Source organism: Leptosomus discolor, chromosome 2, assembly GCF_034619465.1.
Source record: "Leptosomus discolor isolate bLepDis1 chromosome 2, bLepDis1.hap2, whole genome shotgun sequence".
Classification (NCBI taxonomy): Eukaryota; Metazoa; Chordata; class Aves; order Leptosomiformes; family Leptosomidae; genus Leptosomus; species Leptosomus discolor.
Genome location: NC_141392.1, coordinates 7,747,656 through 7,764,931, shown reverse-complemented (window position 1 = coordinate 7,764,931; position 17,276 = coordinate 7,747,656). Strand labels below are relative to the sequence as shown.

At 42.5% G+C, this 17,276-nt stretch overlaps 1 protein-coding gene across 1 annotated transcript; it reads right to left on the bottom strand.

The window, feature by feature from the left end:
• Positions 1 to 324: 324 nt before the first annotated feature.
• On the bottom strand, positions 325 to 17,176 carry ABCG5 (ATP binding cassette subfamily G member 5). Its single transcript, XM_009950867.2, has 13 exons — positions 17,055 to 17,176; positions 16,261 to 16,382; positions 15,672 to 15,808; positions 15,357 to 15,455; positions 13,871 to 14,003; positions 12,379 to 12,518; positions 11,120 to 11,249; positions 8,448 to 8,661; positions 7,990 to 8,195; positions 7,016 to 7,154; positions 3,449 to 3,634; positions 1,654 to 1,766; positions 325 to 521 (listed from the first exon to the last, which is right to left on the bottom strand). Exons 1-13 carry the CDS (start codon positions 17,174 to 17,176, stop codon positions 325 to 327), a joined length of 1,938 nt encoding a protein of 645 aa, XP_009949169.2.
• Between the last annotated feature and the right edge of the window lie 100 nt (positions 17,177 to 17,276).

Here is a 17,276-nt window from a genome sequence, read left to right as displayed (position 1 = left end):
AAATGAGAGCACCATTGCTACATTATTAAAAAAAGACAGCAACAGCTGACTAAATTAAATTCAAAAAGTCCTTTAGAACATGTAATACTGTTGATTATGGCCGATCTGGGAGTGGAGTGGGAATAGCAGCAGCAGGAAGCCATTCACACTCCTAAGAGACCTTTGTTTCTCAAGATGGAAAACATCTAGTTAGAAACAAACAGAAGATCAGTGGGTTTCTGTATGTGTAATCACTTACATTCTACCTAAAATCCAACAATTTGAGCCTTCAACCATACTAAAGTTAAAAGTGTAGTATTAGCCATTGTTAGAACTGCTACGTTTTTATTGCCTGCCAGTAATTCTCTCTCTTATTTTGAAGCTCAGAACTGCTATAAGGGCGAGTCCTGGTAGAAAAGCATAGAGTATTAGGAAATCGATTCTGAACCGGGACGATGCACCAGGAAAGTGTTTGTCAATGAACTGAATGCCATGAGAGAAAATACACGCAGCGTTAACTGCAGTGGAACTGTTGGCTCCACCTGTCAAAAGAAAAAAGTAGTTTCTTTAGTAGGTGAATCAGTGAAATTGAAACTCAGGTTTCAGTATCTAGCTCATACCTTTAATGTACCCAGCCCTAACGTTATTTTAATGATGAACCGTACCCACAGCAGCATTTCTCAGCATTTTGGAGCAGGAACAGACAAGCCCTATGTTTCTGCAGTTCATCTATGGCATATTTTTTGAAAGGTCAGCTTTCTGTTCTGCTCATGCCAAACAAAAGAAGATTTATGGCTTTTCAGACACGATATCTGGAGGGGCCTCAAGAAGCAAGTGGCCCAACGTGGTGGACTTACAGCGTTCGTATTTATTGAGTACTTCCAGAATTCAAGAAATGGAGACTGTCTGAAGGGCACATTAAAAACCAGCTGGTTATTATTACAGCCGAAGTCATGGAGTCATTTTCTAACTGTTGCCATCTATGCTCTTGTAACAAAGAGCAACGGGAGGGCTTAATGGATAAAGAATAGGTAGCCTTGGAGGGGAGACCAGACACCTGGCTACAAAGCCCAAAATACTTTGGGGTAGTGCAGAGCTGCAAGTTTTCCCCCCATGAGGGATGTTGGCTACTAACCCTGCCAACCTGACTACTGATTCTAATGCTTTGACGTTCTCTTGCTGACAACCAGCAGAGCACAACCTGACAGGTCCAAGCTGCTCAATATATGCCGAGGTAACGTGCTGGAACCGAAGCCTCGCTCATACTAGAGGACAAAGCTGGTCAGGTGTTACCTGTCAGCGCTCCCTGCGCTGATCTTTGAGCTTACGTGGTGCAGGTCTATTGATCTTCTATTTGTGTAACACAGCGCGATAAGCCTGGAACAGGCTGCAAAGTTTACCCTCCAGATCACCCCCAAAGGGGGGGATAAAAGAGCAGGTGAAGAAGAGGAAGATGGAAAACAAGAATGAGAAATGGCTGGGGGGGGAAGTCAAACTTTTGTTCTAGCTTGCTGATCTGGTGTTACAGTCTTTACTGATAAGCTTTTTTTAACAACTCCATTTATCTTTATTTTATCAGGATACTTTCATGTACGTAGGAGGAAAATAAGCATTCACAGCTCAAAGTTACTTACAATGGACTTAAAAGCTGCTTTTTTTTTTTTGAACACTTACCACATGTGAAGTTTAAGCCATAGAATTCATTGACTATAAGAACTTCACTGCTGTATTTTTGGAAGGTAAGGTAACTGAGTATTTTAAAAGGTGTCGGCATTTCTTCGATGGTCCTTAAAGAAACAGAGAAGTTAAACTGGCTTTTGTTGCGTTCCGGGAGCCAGTTCTACCCCAAATTAAAACAAGCTTTCATCTTTGGTCATAGCCTGTTACAGAAACAACTCTTGGCTGTACCTGTAGGTACGTTTTAGTGCTAAATGAGGAGACAACCGGGAAGGCGCGCTCTGACTGTGGTACAGTGTCATAACGTTCAGCCCTGACTTGTTTATGGACAGTCACAAACAATTCCACGAAGTTGTTTGCTATTCACATCGCAGTGATAAACTGAAAATGGCAATACCCAATATAAACCTTAGTTGCAAAAATGTGTTGCTTCCAAAGTAAGAAACCACCCCCACACACACACACCCGCTGTCTTCAAAACCAAACCAGACTTAATTCACTGGTACAATAATAACAAAAGAAAATTGAAGCAAAATAATGAGAAGAAAAACAAGAGTATGAAAATTTGGAAAAATTATTCAACAAGCCTGGGCAATTTCTGCACCTAAAATACTGTGAGACTTTATAATTAAACAAATGAACAGGAAAAATAAAACCAAACCAGCAAACCAAGTCTCAGTGCGATTTTTAATGCCCTTCATGCCCTATCAAGTTCAAACAAAGAGATTCACAATATTAATTAGCAATGTCCCTACTGTAAAATAAGGTTAGAAGCTACTCTAATGCTTTTAAAAAGTTACCATTAAGGCATTAGACTATGGTAACAGGGATAACTCCTGTCACTATGAACATCTTCCTGAAATTAGGCAGGGACCAAATGATTAGATATTAACCTGGTTTTGTTTGCTTAGCAAGTATTAGCGGAGATCTGCTTTGAAGAGACAAAGCCTCAACTTTGTGAAGACTCATGCTTTTCTCGAGGACAACTTGACATCATCTGTTGTTAAGCTTACTTCCTTTTCATTGGAAAGCTCTCAGGTGAGCATAGCCTACTTCCTCAACATCTCAAGAAAACTTTTGACCATAATGCCTTTATTCTGGTATGTTTCTCAAAACACCTGTAATTTCAGTATTGACAAATACAAGGGGGAAACTGTTCAAAGTTCGTGCAATTACAATGCAAAAACATTTATTTGCACAGTAACAGAGCAAGTGGATCGCAATTTTCCTGCACATTTACCACACTACTTTTTCATTTATTATTATTTTTATGTAGCTCAGTCTGCACAGGTACAAAAAGTGTCTGAAAAAGTTTAATGGCCAAACTGGAGAATAACACTAATAAGACAGTTGAGAACAAATTTTTTTTTGTAAACCATCATCCCCAGTGTTTAATGTCTGATAAGTCCCAGCAGTTACTAAGAGCTGTAGGAACACTTTTTGGGAGGCTCCTTTAATGAGGACAGCGTTTCACGTCGTAATGTCAGCAAAAGTAAAAGAATTCAGCTGAGCTGATAGATCTTAATTGCTCAGTTTTGTCTTCAAGTACTTGCAAAAAGGAAAAAAAAAAGTTAATATCTTTGTTGCTATCTAAAGTTACTGTCTGGCTTGTGTGTTCAGTACAAGGTCCATCATGATCAGGTGGGTCTAGCTCTGAAGGGTAACTGCTGCACGCTCTTTCTGTTGCTTCCTGTGCATTGTTGTGCTCCTGCAATACAGCCTGTCCATGACAGACTTCGACAGGTCGATTATTTTAACATTAATACCATAATGAAATAAAACTTCTTCCTACCTTACTAGTCCTGTTCCCACTATCACACCTGCCGAATTCAGTAGCACGACGCCGCTTTGGACTATATTGGGGTTTTGAACCACGCCAAGGATCACAAGCGTCAGTAGTTCACCAATTACATGAGATGCTAAGACAACAGCAAAGAAAATTCCAAACCTGGAAGCATCAGGATACAACCCTGCAGTCCTGTACAAAAACGAGCAAAAGAACATTTCAAAACCGGTGTTTGGGTACGAAACTTGGAAAGTAGCTTTTCCTTTTGTTTTTATTTATTTTTTGCAATGACAGCTCATTCAGTGAACAGTTTATGCCTTAACCCTTAGTAGCCCCAACCTAAAGGACATCCACTTAATATCGTGACCTAAGTGCAGATATATTAGGTTTTCTCCATCTGATTAAAGAGGGTTATGTAAAGACGAAGCAGAAACCCGTGTTGTTTCAAGATAACCACTGAGGCTTTTACAACCCCTGAAACTAACATCCTCCTCCTTTTAGAGTCTATGCAGTGGGAGTTATTTATGTACCTCCCATATTAAAGAACGTCTTTATGCAGATAATTAACAGATGGAATCTTGCACTGCTGATACTGTGCATGTGAACATAAAAATGGGCACACTCAATTAAATAGGAGGCTAATTGAAGTCACCACCCATGTAATCTATCCAAATGCAATTTCCTCCATACTGCTGCACTCTTTAACACAGCACACTGTTCCCAGCTTTTCCCTAGTTAACCAAAGGACAAAAGTCCTCCCAATCTCTGCTAAAGATTAAAAAGTTAAGAAAGGCTGGCAAATGCCTGGCAGACTTAACTCAGCCTTGTCGTGTGCGTGGCAGATGACAAAAGCTTTTATTACAGGGGGATCTACCAGTCTTTTTCCAAAATACCTCATTCCAAAACTGCCTCATGCTATGTTCACACCGCATGCTTTGCTTAGCTAACAAGCAGCTGTTCAACACTGTATTTTCTTTTTCATTACTCAGTGCAAGGCTGTATGTCTTTTTTTTTTTAATCCACCATGTTTGAACATGGTCTTAAAATAGAAGTATCAATTTTCTTACAGGCTTTCCTGTAGCATTTTTCATGTGTAACACCAAAATAATCTCTGTTATAAAGAGATGGCTGAACATTAACTCTTCAAGTATTAAACATTCAACAAGGTAGCAGGTATTTAACAACCTTTAAGCACAGACTGGTGCAGAAGAAACAGCTTTCCAAAGTCCTAGCATAAAAGGATCGCCTTCTCTGAGGTGCTCGAATACTTTACAGAGACGGTGTAGATAGACCAGTAAAGCTGTGGTAAGAATAGAAAGAGAAGAGAGCCTACAAGAGAAGGGGAAAAAACCCAAACAACTCACAAGAAAGAATCTTACAGCAATAGAATGTAGGATGATATAAACATGTTAGAACAATGGAGGTATCTTTAGCTAGGAAAATCTGCCTAAACAGAGTATATTTCCTTGATTGCAAAAGTGGCTGTATTTGTTCTCGGCCAGCCCTGCCTCGTGTCTGTCTGACCCAAACTGTCCGACCTGACAAACACAAACGCTGAGACAAATGGCTTGTAAGGACATGCACCAGAGGCTATCAAAGCCTCTCCAAAAGTTAGTCCATCCAGGAAAGTTTAATCCTGCACAGATACAATCTTCAAAATTTCATAGAGAAACTGCTTGCCCTAAGAGGTCTAAGGGCACTATGAACTCCCTCTGACACATCACTGATGGCTTCCAAACAACCACAAGACAGCAAAGATACGTGGAGGCCAATATCTGTAAATATTACCCATTAACTGGAACCACACTTGTTATTGTTGATTGTGCTTGCAGCTGCCAAAGCACAAGGGCAAAGTCTCTGTCCGTACAAATCTCCTGTTCGTGGAGGAGTGAGCGTGACAAACAGTGGCTCCTGCTTTTCAGGAGCTCCACAAACGTTCCCTCACTGACCCCGAACCAGTGCTTTCCACATGGCCGCCTGCTCAGCAACCAGCTCCCTAGCAGGCAGGAACAGAAGGGCTCTGGTGAGAGCAGCGCATCCTCTAAACGCTTGGGGGTGGGGTGGGACGAGGAGTAATTTCTGCTGGTCTGTGAAAAAGGACTTCTCAGGGAGTGCTGCCTGAAGAAGGCAGCGCTGACAGCTTGCGGCAGTGAAAGCCCAGGTCGCTAAGGGCACAAAGAGAAAGATGACCTTGCTTGAACAGAACTGCTGCTTTTAGTATCAGCACCAAACTATAAAAAAAAAAACCATCCATGCACACAAGTCCTCATATCTGGAGGAGCAGGAATCTCACCCTCAGGGCTTTTGTCTTTTCAAGCAGGAGCTGACAGTTACCGAGATCCCAAGCGGAAGGGATTAGGTAAACGCTGAGCACTTCCCCTCGTTACCTACTACAGACCAGGAGGAAGAAGAAAACAGTGATCTTTATTCCTGAGTTTTTCTAGATGGGAAAACAGCTGCTGCAAAACTCCCATGGCAGACTAGCTCCCTGTGCAGTTCTTACTCAGCAGCGCAAGCAATTTGGTGTGGTTTTACTTCATCCAGTTTCAAACTGCCCAAGGGCATCTTATTGCAGAGTAAGCGCTAACATGCACAGCTACAGCGGAATACCTCCTGTACTTGGTCTCTTTTGCAAGGGTCTATCTGCTTACCATTTCTCAACAGCTCGCCAGGGAACACGCATCCAGGACACAAACCAAGCCTGCTATCCATGTGTACACATTTTACTACAAGCTGCCATCTGGTTGCAACTTTACTATCAACTGCTACGTGAAACAAAAATGAACTTTCGTGCACTACACAGCTCTCCTTTCATAATTAGGAAAACAAACAAACAAAAACCAGGAAAAGACTGAAGAAGAAATTGGTCCTTACTGCTTTGCTATTAGCTTACATAAGCAGCCACGGACTCTATTTGAGGTTCAGAATAAGCAAGTGGAAGGTGACAAATCAATAGAACAGAGATGAAGAAGAGCAGACCTGTAGGACAGATAAGACAGCGAACAGATGAAGTATTTCATCAGCCCGTTCTGAAGTGCTGCTTCACAATGATGACAAGAAGTGAACGTAGTGGGGGAAAAAAAGCAGGCTTTACAATCAAACCCTTTCTCCCTCTATCGTGCCTTCCTCTGGAGAGTGGGAGAGGGATCCAGAGCTCATCACTGCCACTACTGCTGTAGCTAAAGCCCAGTTGGCCCAGGAAACATGAAGCTTTGTTACTGTCACGTACCTACTGTTGTCTTCCTCACCTTTTTCCCCTCTTACTTGCTATCTTTTGAAATGTAATGTAGAAGGACACTTCCCGCTTTTGGTATGACACAAGAACAACTGCTGTCCCAGGCCCATTAAAACTTCCAAGTTACCTAGAGATCTGGTAGCTGACTAACTTGGAAAGTGTTTTAACACTGCTTGGAAGAGAAGGGCTAAAATTGTGTTATCTTTCCTTAAGCTTTCTCTGTAATCATTCTGAAAGACAACAACAGGAAGCCATGCCAGGAGGCCTGTTGCTGACATGGGAACTGAAACTGATAACAAAAAGAAAACCACAATCCAACAGACGGTACTAATGCTTACCAGTATATAAAGGTGCTGAAAATCGCCATGCTGATGACACTGAAGGGCAGGAAATGTACTATATAAGCTAAAAGCATATGCCACTTCTTGTACAAGCCATCTTTACTTTCTTGGTCACTGATAGCACGTAAAGGTGGGACTGGGTAAAATACATAAGAAATAAATTAAATCACCATTGAATAAAGAGGATATATCAGAAACATTCTGTCTAAACCAATCTGGTGACTTTTTCCCCCCATTATAAATGCAAAACGTGTGCCCTGCAGATTGCAAAAGTGGGTAAGTGCAATGAAAAAGGCAGCATTCAGCACAGCCTTCTCTTTTTGCAGATACAAATTAAAGACATGAAATAACAGCCATCGCTGGATAATTTCTTGAGGTGTTCTGATCTCAAGGTGATGACAGCAGTGTATGTTCCCTGCATCAGCAGAACAGTTTTTAGGACTGTAAATAGAAACTACTGTTGGTGTTAGTATGGCAGCTGTAAGAGAAACACCCTCTAAAGATGTAATCATCACATAATACTCTTAAATCTAAGTACGGTTAATTGTTGTCAAAGCTGTTTTGTACTTCCATCCTTTCGTGTGTTGGTTTTGATCTCACTTCAGATGTTCACTACAGACCTAGACTTTGTCCTGCCTTTGTAATACCACACGCAGGCAAGCGAAGGGCTCTTGCACCGTTCGGAATAAAGCCTCCATACACAGGCCAGCCGTAAGAGGGAGAGGCCGGGATCAGGCATATTCCTTCATTAAGTGCAGTGAACCTGGGGGCCCTCTGATGGGCTCATCTTTTTCTGTGGTGCGAAGCTGCCTTTTGCTTCACCTTTGAGCTTCAGACTTCTGTGTAAGCTCTGACATGACCTAAAACTGTTAAGACCCTTTAAACAACTATCTTCAAAAAAGACTTCTTCCCATTTACGACACAGCAGCAGCAATACCTGTTGTTGCACATAATACAGGACAGAAACTCACAAAGGGCAACAGCATTGAGCATCCCTGTGTAGGGGGGGGCACTCACACACTGGTAGACAAGCCCCACACGGTCCTGCACAGCTCCTTTTACCAGGTCATTCCTTAGTCTAAGAAGGAAAAACGCTATAAACAGGCCAAATAACAGATTCTGGAGGAGGCGCATGATGATGCCCATCTTATCTCTGGAGAAGTTTCTTGTTGTCCTCCTGACAGTGAGACAAAACAATGACAATATACTTATTAGCTACGACTGATCACGCATTGGTAGGGTATTTAGCTTCGAACAAATGTGACACACACAGTGTCCACAAAAAAGTAATATATTAAAAAAAGGACAAGGACAAGTACAATAGTAGACCAAAACAGCCAAGTAAATGCATTTATATATGGTGGAAACCCCATAAGATTAGTGTATAAGAAACGATTTTTCTTAAAGAAAGAACGAAAAAAAGTCTTACCGTAAAAGAATCCATAATTTGTAAAAGGCACTGGGTGAGTCTTTGTTTTTGAATGGTATTGGTGGCAGCTCTTTCATACACTTTGATCTTTCAATGGCTGACAGGACTTTGCTAAAGATCTCTGAGTTTTTGTAGGCTGATACAATTACCTGAACCCTACTGTAGGTTTCGAGTTCACGTTCCTTGCTCCGCGTGTCCACAGATGTCAGATCCACTGTAAATTTACAAAGTGTTTACTATATATACACATCCTTTCCCCTTCATATCCCTTCCCTCCTTGCAACTAACCTTTCCTTGTCTCGATCCTAAAATTTGCAAAGAAAAGGTGCATTGAAAGTATTCAAGGTTTTGTTTGTTCCTCCCTTCCATGGGAAGCAGCACGAACGAGTAACTGTGCAGCCACAACAAATCTCTGTGTTTTGTGGCCTCTGCAGCACCCTGAAGTTCGAGGCCTTTATCCGGACAAGCAAGGACTGGGCAGTGTGCTGGCCAGGCCTTTAGCGTTCTCCTTGCACAGCCCAGAGCTGTGCCGCCGGTGCAGCGCTGCTGCTGCTGCCCAGAGCAAGACAGAGTACCAGCTGATGAGGAACATTGATGAGGATGGAGAGACGAGTGTCTGGTCAGGTATTCCTCAGGTTTTCAGGAGCATGCTTGGACACGGCTCCCTGATTCCCGCTTGCCCTCTGCCTGCTCTTCCCTAAGCACAGAGCTTTATTTTTCGGTTTGTCTGAGCTCATGCTGCAGAGAGGCTGCTCTTCCCTACTTGAGCTGTTACTGCATTGTTGCACTGGGTTTTACCCACCTTCTCCTCAGACATACTCCTGGTTTAATATGAAGTTAGAGGATGTTCAGCAGGCCAAGTTCCCCATGCAATGAATTATCTAAGGTTTCAAAAACCCAACTGTCGTTCTCAGGAACAGCCGTTCTTACTGGCTTAATTTTTATATTACTCTTCTACATCTGATAAGATGTCTTTGTCACTTATTTATTTCTAAGGTTTCTGTCACCCTTAGATTTCAGTCTCACAGTGTTACGCTCAACTTCAAAATACAAACTGAACAAGAGAAAAGGAGGCCTTGTTCAAGATTCTTAATTTGTCCTCAAATCCCAAACTGAGCTTATGAATACTTCCCTGGTATTCTGAAAGCTGGAATTCAGCAGAATTGTCCTTAATGGTAAACACATCCAAAATGAATTCTTCACTTTTGTAAATATGACCGTCCGAAATGCAGACACACTTTTTGAAACTTGGCCAGCGTGACTTGCTGGAAGTCACACAGGAAATAAATGGCAACCAGGTGTGTTGTAAAAAAAATATGATAGCACCGAGTAGTCACTAGACCAAATAGCTAACGCCTACCATGCATTTGTACCTTTTTTTTATAAACATAACATGTGACATTTCAACAATATAATCCACACTCAATACATAGGATCTATTTTCCTCTGATGTTGGTGTAAATGATATCAGAATCTGTCCCTTCACTCACATCATTAAATCACACAAAAAATATAAAATACCAATTTCCCAAAGACTAAATATTCTGATGATTCTTTGCTCTAAACTGTATTTTTTCCTTTTCTTGTCACATTCAAATGTTGACATTTAAAGAATGCAGTACTCTCTTTACCAAGCTTTTTTAAAAGTGGATCTAAATCTCAAATCATCTATGCTTTTCAAGACTATTCAAACTCATGAAGGCAAAATTATCCTTACTGTCACACCAGTACTTTCAGCTCCATCCCATTCCAGCTTCATGTCAACAACCATCCTCTCTTCTCTCTGAGTTTAGGATGCCATCTAGACAATAGGAAAACACTGCCTCCTCTGAATAATGCAGCTTTTTGGATTGGTTAAATTCCCTGGTTAATGCTCAGCTAGTTTTGTCAGAAATCAGCCTACACACTAGATTTAAAAAGAGAGACGTATCCACATGTATGTGTATGCGCACACGTACATGCACACACACAAACACATACACATTCTCTTTACATGTGTGTCTGCACAGACAGGGACACAGATGCCCTGCAGCAAAACCAAGCCTCATTTCCACACTCTCACGCTGACACGTGTTTTCACCCCGAATTGGTAAGACAGCGCTCTCTTCAGCTTTTGCCTCCAGCTTGCTGTCGTCATCTCCTGAAGAATCCATATGTTCTGCTCCAGTAGCTCACCCAGGTATTAGCAACTCCACAAACTTTCAGAAACCTCAGAATCTCTGGAAATTGATGCCTCAAGTCATCCCGTGTTTATCCTACATCCTTCCCTTCAGGCAATAACTGTCTTTAGTTGCTTGGCATCACAGGGTTCACAAGAGCATGGGACTTTCCACAGTTTTGGGATCAAATTGGTTTTCCAGTGCCCAGTGGACAGCCATAGGGAGATGCCATCAGGAATCCTCAGGCTTCATGAAGCTGAGATTCCTTTTTCATTGGTAGTTTACTCCTTCCTGCTATGTTTCAGACCTACTGCAAACTTTTGCCATTTTTTGGAGTCAGTGGAGGTTACGTGGGCCCAGCCCTCTCTCCCCTCTGAGCTAAGAATAATTATGAAGTTGGGGAAGAACGCACACACATTTCTATCTCTGGAAAAACTTGAATTTGGGGAAGAAAACAACTTATTCATCTAAAGGAAACCCGTATTTTTACCAAAACAATTTAGACAAACTTACCATAGAAGTCAAAAGGATTTGATTGCTCGGGACAAGAATAGCCACAGCCACTAAAAAAGGTGATCATTTCCATAGGGTTCCCACAGAAAACCATTTCTCCAAAGCTCATGATGGCAATTTTGTCAAATAACTGTGTGTGGAGGAAATCAATATATTAGCAATTTGTACTGAGAAGTGCATTAATTCTTGAGTACAGCTACTGTCTTGATAATAAAAATGCTTTGACGTGAAAAATAGTTTTGACACATTCAAACTTCCTTAATATATTTCTCTCAAAGCAAGTTTGTCCTTTGCTTCACTCCTCTTGGCGGTTATGCAAGATGACACATCTTTAAGCTCTTAAAACCAGTGGTTCTCAAAACTGTCAGTAACAGCAGCATGTAGAGGTAATCCACAAACAGCCATGGACTTCTGACTTCACTTCTAATGCACCTTCACTTACTGACTGACCTCCTTTGGTGCCTAATAGCCCCAGCCTGTAAAATCCCCAAATGGTTGGGAAGATTATCCTGATGTGTCTAAGGACTTTAACAGCTCTGCTCTTTGGGTGAACACTCGCCAGGGCAGGGTTCCCACCAGCTATGATCCATCCATATTGCCAAGGCGCCAGGACTGCTTTCAGTCCAGAAAAGCACCATCCTCCCCTCTGGCTTCATGACCACTTACACTCAATTCAGCCAGCCAGGGAAGAGGGGTCTTGCATTCGCGTGGTGGGTGGTGAATGTGTCAGAAGAGCAAAGAGTGAAACATAATGGGAAGGGAGAAATACTCTCCGCAGCACAAGCTCTGTAAGGCAGGCCTGCCCCACCACATGCCCAAGGTGTACCCACATCACTTGACAAAGAGGAAAACAGATAATATATTCTTTTTTTCTTTCCACTCCACATCATGGCTTCATCTGTCTCAAGCTGCAAGGGTTACCGAACTATGAATACATACAGATAAACAAAGTACTAGTTTTTACAGTGCCTGCACACATGGCTTCTCCCACTGTTTTTGATTTGGGTAGCTGCATAACACAAAGGTTAGGCACGCAGTCAGTGTGCATACTATTTTCACAGGGCAATATGTGTCCCACAGTGCCCTGTGACTGGCAGAAGGCCAGAGCTGTAAAGTTCAAGACAAGCCTGTCTTTATGCAAGGGGGAAGAAAGAGAGCCTTTGAAGGTAACTATACTGGATCTTGTACTTTCATTCTGAAAAGAACCTAGGTACTAAAAAGGCTGGTAAAAAAGCAAATACTGGGTAGGAATCATTTACCCTGAAGAGTTCTGAGCGAGGCTGATGAATTGTAATAATCACAATCCTGTCTCTGTGTGCAAGCTCTGAGAGAAGCGAGACGATCTGGTTTGCAGTCAGGCAGTCCAGCCCTGTCGTTGGTTCATCAAGTAGCATGACCTCTGTGAAATGACCAGGAATGGCGTTAAAACTCAGGGAAATCAGGAGCAAATGTTATAGCTTCTGCCTTTGAAGCTAATTTGGCAAGTACTATAGAAATTACTTTACATGTGAAGTTCCACATGTAAAGCAGAGCATGCATAGATATTGCCATGATGTGACCTTGCAGCTTTAGGTAGCCTCGGTGGTTCAGTTTCAATGACTAGGAATAAGGACATAAAAAGCTACTGCAGGATCAGAGCATAATCATTTTTTCTAAATTCAGGTGAAATCTGAAAAATTACCGAAATAGATGGTGTATATATCTGCTTCCAAGAACAATAACGATATATTTCAACATGTATATAAATGTAAGTATAACTGACATAATTAGCTAGAAGTTATAATCTGAATTAAATATATATATCTATATGCACAGAATTTGTTATAAACAAACTAAGAGTTGTTAAAATACAGCCTGTATAATTCCACAGATTACAGAGATGGGAGCAGGAGGATTACTACATTTTCTTCGTTTCTTCAAGTTACAGTCAAATTTATTATTTTTAGAGATGAGACGTAGCACAGAAGAGAGCAGTTCAACCTTGGTTAGGATAAGGGGGGAGGAGAGCCTTCCCTTTAGGTTTATCTACACAGAATTACCATAGTGTTTACTAAGACTTTAGTGAATTTACTGAGCAATTACTACACCCAATGCACTCTCCAGGAGTCACCAGTAGCAGCAATACACCTCACTTTGCTATTTAAATGCTGCTTCCTGCCTGGTATGCAGTCCTAGCCCATCTGCACCGCTACAAGGACTCCAGAATCCATAGATGTGTGCTATACATTCACTCCCTGAGATTGTGGCATCTTTAAGAAACTATCTCAAAACCAACAAAATTTACAGTGCTGTTTCCCATGGCTAATCCTTCTAGATACTCTGCTTTAGTTTCTATTCACTGGAATTTTTTTGGCTTGGGAACATCCATGGTGCTCACACATACGTGGCTCAACGGCACCTACTCTGCTACAAGGCTCAAGGCTTGCATGTGTATGGCTCTAACGTGCTGAAAAACTATGAACTAATGTGTCACAACCAACACCTCAGACATGGGATGAGTGAGCCCAGAAAGAGTTAAAACCTATGTTCAGTCCCTAACATTTTAAAGTTGTCTGCTTTCCAAGATCAACAGATAGATTAACGGCAGACCTGAGTTACTGCTCATCCGTTTCTGTCATTGCTAGACCAGCTCTGGCTGAATTACAGAATATAAATGCTTTTGTATTTTAAAGTGGTTTATGGAGGCCCATGGTAGGAGCAGAAAGTGACACTGCTTTGTTTTATTTTGAAAATCCACGCAGTGGTACTTACTGGGATCTTGTAATAGCTGGGCTGCAATTGAAACGCGACGCCTCTCACCCCCAGAAATTCCCACAAAAATACGGCTCCCAATTATTTTGTCAGCAATGTGGCTGAGACTGAGCTCAGCCATAACCGCATCAACCTGAAAAGTAATTACAATTTAGGAAGACTAAACACAGTCCAACTCAGATACCTGTGTACAAAATGAAAAAATGGAAGAAAAAAAGACATCATTTTAAGCTATGGCTTTCCCAATATGCTGCTTGCATCCATTCTAGCTGGAAGCTATCTGGCCTCGTTTCTATTTGATTATTTTTAATATATTACTTCAATTATTATTTTTTAAATTTTATTTTCATGTATTCTGAAACGAGTAGAATTTTCGCTTCAGTTGACATTAAAAGATGAAGACTCCAGAGGCAGGACTAGAAGTTAAGGTTAAGAATCATAATGTGCTGGTCTGGCTTCCAAAACAAAGAAGCACAAAGCGAAGTATGAAATACCGAGTGCAAGACAGGCGAAGAGAGAAGACAGAGAATAAGAGCCTTTAGTCAGGAATACCTGATCTTTACTCTCAACAGAGGCTGAAAAGAGTCCCTTAAAAGATCTGCAACACACCTATTTTATCAAGAAAGTAGTTTGTAGGGGGCTTATTAGACCAGTGCTTTTCAGAGCTTAGTGAGAGACATCCTACAGGGGCCAGAGTAGTGTCAAAGTCACCTCTGCTGTCCACGAGGCTTGCCAGCACACACAGCCCTGAACACCCCAGAGAGCTGGGTTTCCCAGCTGGGGAAGGGGAACTGACCCTGACACCAACAGCAGCACCTACTGCAGCTTTGGGCAGGAGAGTTTTGTCCCAGCATAATAGTGATTCCCTGGGGCATCAGCACAAGCCCCCTGCAGAGGCAGGGAGCACAGACTCACAGAATGTTGGGGGTTGGAAGGGACCTCGAAAGACCATCTAGTCCAACCCCCCTGCCAGAGCAGGACCACCTGGAGTAGGTCACACAGGAACGCGTCCAGGCGGGTTTTGAATGTCTCCAGAGAAGGAGACTCCACAACCTCTCTGGGCAGCCTGTTCCAGGGCTCTGTCACCCCCCCAGGGAAAAAGTTTTTCCTTATGTTCATGTGGAATCTCCTGTGCTCCAGCTTGCACCCGTTGCCCCTTGTCCTGTCACTGGCCATCACTGAGAAGAGCCCGGCTCCATCCTCCTGACACTCGCCCTTTACGTATTTATAAACACTGATGAGGTCACCCCTCAGTCTCCTCTTCTCCAAGCTCAAGAGACCCAGCTCCTTCAGCCTTTCATTGTAAGGGAGATGTTCCACCCCCTTAATCATCCTGCTCCTCAGCAGGAGGACTTCTCCCCATTTACAGAATGAGGATTACAAAACCTTATAAACGTAAAACACGACCATGGATGGAAAGTGCTGCTGGTGAAAGCATACATGACATCATGTCTGCCCTTCTGGTGGAAGACGATAAAATACAGACCTTCTTTTTGATGAAGTTGTTGGAGGATTTCTGAAGAGTCAGTAAAGCAGTGTAGGTCAGAGACTCTTGTATAGTAAGGAAGGTTAACAAAGTATCACTCTGGAAAAAAAAAGGTGAAGAAGCAGTTAGTCCTGTAGTGATTAAGACCTTGGCCCTGCTCACACAACCTTCATTCATTCATACAATTTATTAACTGCTTTGTACCAAATTTACTAGTAAAATCACAGTCAGATCACATTGCTCCGTTACACTAGCAGCTTTACTTTCTTTACATGAGAAGAAGCCCAGTGCACAAAAATAAATGTGGAAATCAACCTGTGGCACATAAGAGAAGCAATCTCTAAACTGTTCCTTCTTCAGCTGACGCCCATTCACGTACACTTCGCCAAAGAAGTTGTCTTTATGTCCTAGTCTTCCTGATATTGCATCCAGAAGTGTTGTTTTCCCAGATCCTTTCAAACGAAATAAATTAATCATGTGATGAGGTGAATTTTATGATCTCAAGAGTGTTAGCCTCACTTGGATGGAGACGTATGAAAAGAAGAAAGTAATTTTTGTCTCAGTAACATTAAAATAATAGGTTCCAAACATACAGCTAGTTAAGGGGAAGTAAATGGGAAACCTAGAATGTGTGTGAATTAGCATTTAATTCATACAAATTCACACTTCATAGTGAACCATTTGGGTTTAGAAGTAACCTGATCTTCTATTGAAGTTATAATTGTTAGTTAGATGACAGAAGATTGAACTCTGAGAACCACACACCACGGTTTTACAAAACTGAGGTTAAAACCAGCTGCAATTTCATTATTTAAAACACAGACCTCAGTCACGTTCATATCACTGTGGAAGTCCCTGGTATTAACTCCGATCTTATGGCTTTTAAAGTACTGGAAGAGCTTACCAGAATTTCCTAAAATCCCCATAATCTGGCCACTCTCTATGTGAAATGAAACGTCCTTAAGTATTTGCCGGGTCCATTTTTTATGATACACAGAAACATTCCACCATGGGCCAACACGTTCTCTTGGAAAACAAAGATTAAAAAAAAGATTAAATAGAGAAGATTCAAAAATTTGGTGTAAAGCAAGTGAATTGTTCATAGCTACTTCCATGTGGGATGGGAGCCTGCGAGGATTTAAAAATACTGAAAAATAAACAAACAAATAAAATCTTTCCCCTTGCCCCAGGCTTTAACTTTTTAACTTGAGCGTTTACTGAAAGATAGAACAAAGTCTGAATGGATTTTTAAGAATGACTGCTAGGAGGCTTTCGGACTACAATCAGAAGAGGAAACTTGAACCGAGGTTTTATCTGTGGACGATGTTTGCCAGCCATTAATCCACCTGGCTTTCCTTAGGGCCTCACATTATCCTCCTGGCAACAATAAGAAAGGCAGTGGGAAAGGGCACCATCTTTGGAAAACTCCTCTACAGCATCTCCTTCAGAGACACGTGAAGAAGAGCTGGTGACCCCTCCAGAGGACAGACTGGCTCTGCCTCCCTCAGGCCATGCACTCTGCCCCCATGGCGGGCGGCCCAGCGCCATGAGGCGGGCGGCCTGGCAACGTCCCTCCCTCTTTACTGGGCTGAAGCCAAACCCACAGCCCACCGGTCCCAGCCCCTCTCCCCGCGGTCCCTGGGGTCGGAGCAGCTCCTGGTGGGCAGAGGCTTGCCATGCCGCCCTCCCTGGCCCTACCTGACGGCATAGGAGACGCCCTGGACACTGATGGTGTCGGAGAGCTGCGCCGCGGCCTTCACCTCGCCTGTCTGCCCACCGCTGCTGCTCCTCTCCAGAGCAGGAGACCCTCTGCCCGACATCCTCCGGTGCTGGAGCCCCGCAGGCTCCCTCCTTCCTCCCTCCCTCCCTCACGGTGCCGGCCAGGTGCCTGACGCTGCCACCGCCATGCCTCCCCCGGCA

Coding starts and splice junctions, on each gene's coding strand:
- ABCG5 (XM_009950867.2), bottom strand. CDS start 17,176: ATGTCGGGCAGAGGGTCTCCTGCTCTGGAGAGGAGCAGCAGCGGTGGG. Junction 7,155..7,989: donor GCTCAATGCTGTTGCCCTTT/GTGAGTTTCTGT, acceptor TATTTTACCCAG/TCCCACCTTTACGTGCTATC. Junction 522..1,653: donor TGGCTTAAACTTCACATGTG/GTAAGTGTTCAA, acceptor TTCTTTTGACAG/GTGGAGCCAACAGTTCCACT.